Below are 1,802 nucleotides of genomic sequence, written 5' to 3'. Positions count from 1 at the left end.
CAGTGGGCATGTTCTAAATTATTTAGGGCTTTAGTATAGATCAAAATTAGCATCTGTAATATGAAGCTAACATTATAGTGTCAACATGTCTTGAGATCCTCTAGCCAATGTTTGGCTATAAATATTTGGAAGAAAGTAAAAAAATAACTATATGCACATCCAAAATGAAGATGTCTAAAAGAAATCTTCATGTACCAGATAAACTAAAAACTAAAAAGTATACACACTGGGGGCACAACAAATACTTAATGGTTGGCTGACTGACCAATTATACATACTGTTTAAGAAAACCTGGGTAATTCAGATGCAAAATATATGTATTTATAGACACCACACACACACACACACACACACACACACACACACACACATTTCTCTAATAACATCCTACCAACATATATATGCTGCCTGTTGTAATTAAAGCTGTATTACCAAACTAGCATATGTAAAGTATCAATGCAGTTAAAATTGAGTTTTAAGTAAAAAGCTCTGGCTTCTTACATAAGAGAATGAGCTTTGTGGCTTATTCAAGAGTTAGCTCTCATATATAAAAAATTTAATGTTAATGGAACAATACTTGTCACTTAAAATTTTTAGGCAGTATAGAAATTTACAGAAAAAGTTTTAGACCACTTCACATAGTTGGAGAAAAAAACAAAGGGATTAAACTGGATTATGACTTTGCCATTTCTGATCAAAATTAACACACACACGCACACACATACACACACACACACACAACACACACACACACAGAAAATCAAAACACATTTCACAGCAGGACCGGCAAAAAAAATTTTGTATTGATCTTTTTTAAGCTATGAAAAAGAATGAATGTCTTGTTTTAAAGAGACTTTCAGGAAACAAAAATAATTTAATCATGAAATATCAGTTTGATGATGAACATATTCTACTATGAGTATCTACGAGTAAATTAACTGTGTTATCCAAAAAGGTCGACAAATTCTAACTAGTGTGAACAGGAAACTGAAATCACTAATGAATTATACAACTATTTTAAGCATACAAATAATCTGGTTTAATACCCACTGCATTTCAGAATTCTGTAAACTGTGAGGCATTCAATGTGTTTAATGTGGCAGAAACATCATATTAAATGTTTATTTTAATCTGTTCAGTCCTTTTCCCATCAAGCATGCAAACACCGTCATAACCATCTTTGGTTTCACTTCTACGAGGTCATCAGGTAAGGCATATATCCGGGCACCAATCTTTCGAGCAACTGAAATGGCATATCTTAAAAAGACAAGAAAAATATGTTGGTATTTGTTATCTACTGTGTTTTCACTTAATATATGTTAACAAAATAATAAAATATTTTTATAAGATTTAACTTTATAAAAAGGTTAAGTTTGTGAGTCTTTAAATTATATTCTCCATACAAGTTGTACTTCAAAATGTGAATTTTAAGGAGATTGTAACCTTACTTGTAAGGATTTAAGGAGTTAAAGAGCCGCTACATATAAACCCTAAAGGCTTACTTCGCGTTGTTCAGCTTGTCTTCATCAGAAAAGTCTTCTCTCTTAACCATTTCTTGACGAACTGCATTTGGTGCAATGGCATCTATTAAATCTAGGACAGGTAAACTAGTGGTAATAGATTTGTCCTAGAAAATAAAGAATAGATGAACATTCATAAACACCTTTTAATTTTCATGAACAGCAGACCAGAGGTCATAACCACATAACTGAAAGCAAATTATGAATTTTCTTGATACTTAACATTCAGCTTTTCTGCAAACATCACACATCACAAACCATTTAAAAAACACTTTTTGGAGC

General features: G+C 31.8%; 1 protein-coding gene across 5 annotated transcripts in view; it reads right to left on the bottom strand.

The window, feature by feature from the left end:
• Window positions 1-814: 814 nt before the first annotated feature.
• PLS1 (plastin 1) overlaps window positions 815-1,802 on the bottom strand; it is a 103,534-nt gene continuing 102,546 nt past the window's right edge. For 4 of the 5 annotated variants that reach the window (XM_019656946.1, XM_019656950.1, XM_019656949.1 and 1 more), the window contains exons 15-16: window positions 1,503-1,627; window positions 815-1,257 (exon numbers count right to left, since the gene is read on the bottom strand). In XM_019656946.1, the coding sequence (XP_019512491.1) occupies window positions 1,122-1,257; window positions 1,503-1,627 (261 nt within the window). In that variant the 3' untranslated portion in view covers window positions 815-1,121. Of the gene's footprint in view, window positions 1,258-1,502; window positions 1,628-1,802 lie in introns of those variants that run through there. The other variant, XM_019656951.1, reaches the window with a different exon arrangement.

Source organism: Hipposideros armiger, unplaced genomic scaffold (assembly GCF_001890085.2).
Source record: "Hipposideros armiger isolate ML-2016 unplaced genomic scaffold, ASM189008v1 scaffold_270, whole genome shotgun sequence".
Taxonomy (NCBI): domain Eukaryota; kingdom Metazoa; phylum Chordata; class Mammalia; order Chiroptera; family Hipposideridae; genus Hipposideros; species Hipposideros armiger.
This window is presented reverse-complemented; position numbering and strand designations above follow the sequence as displayed.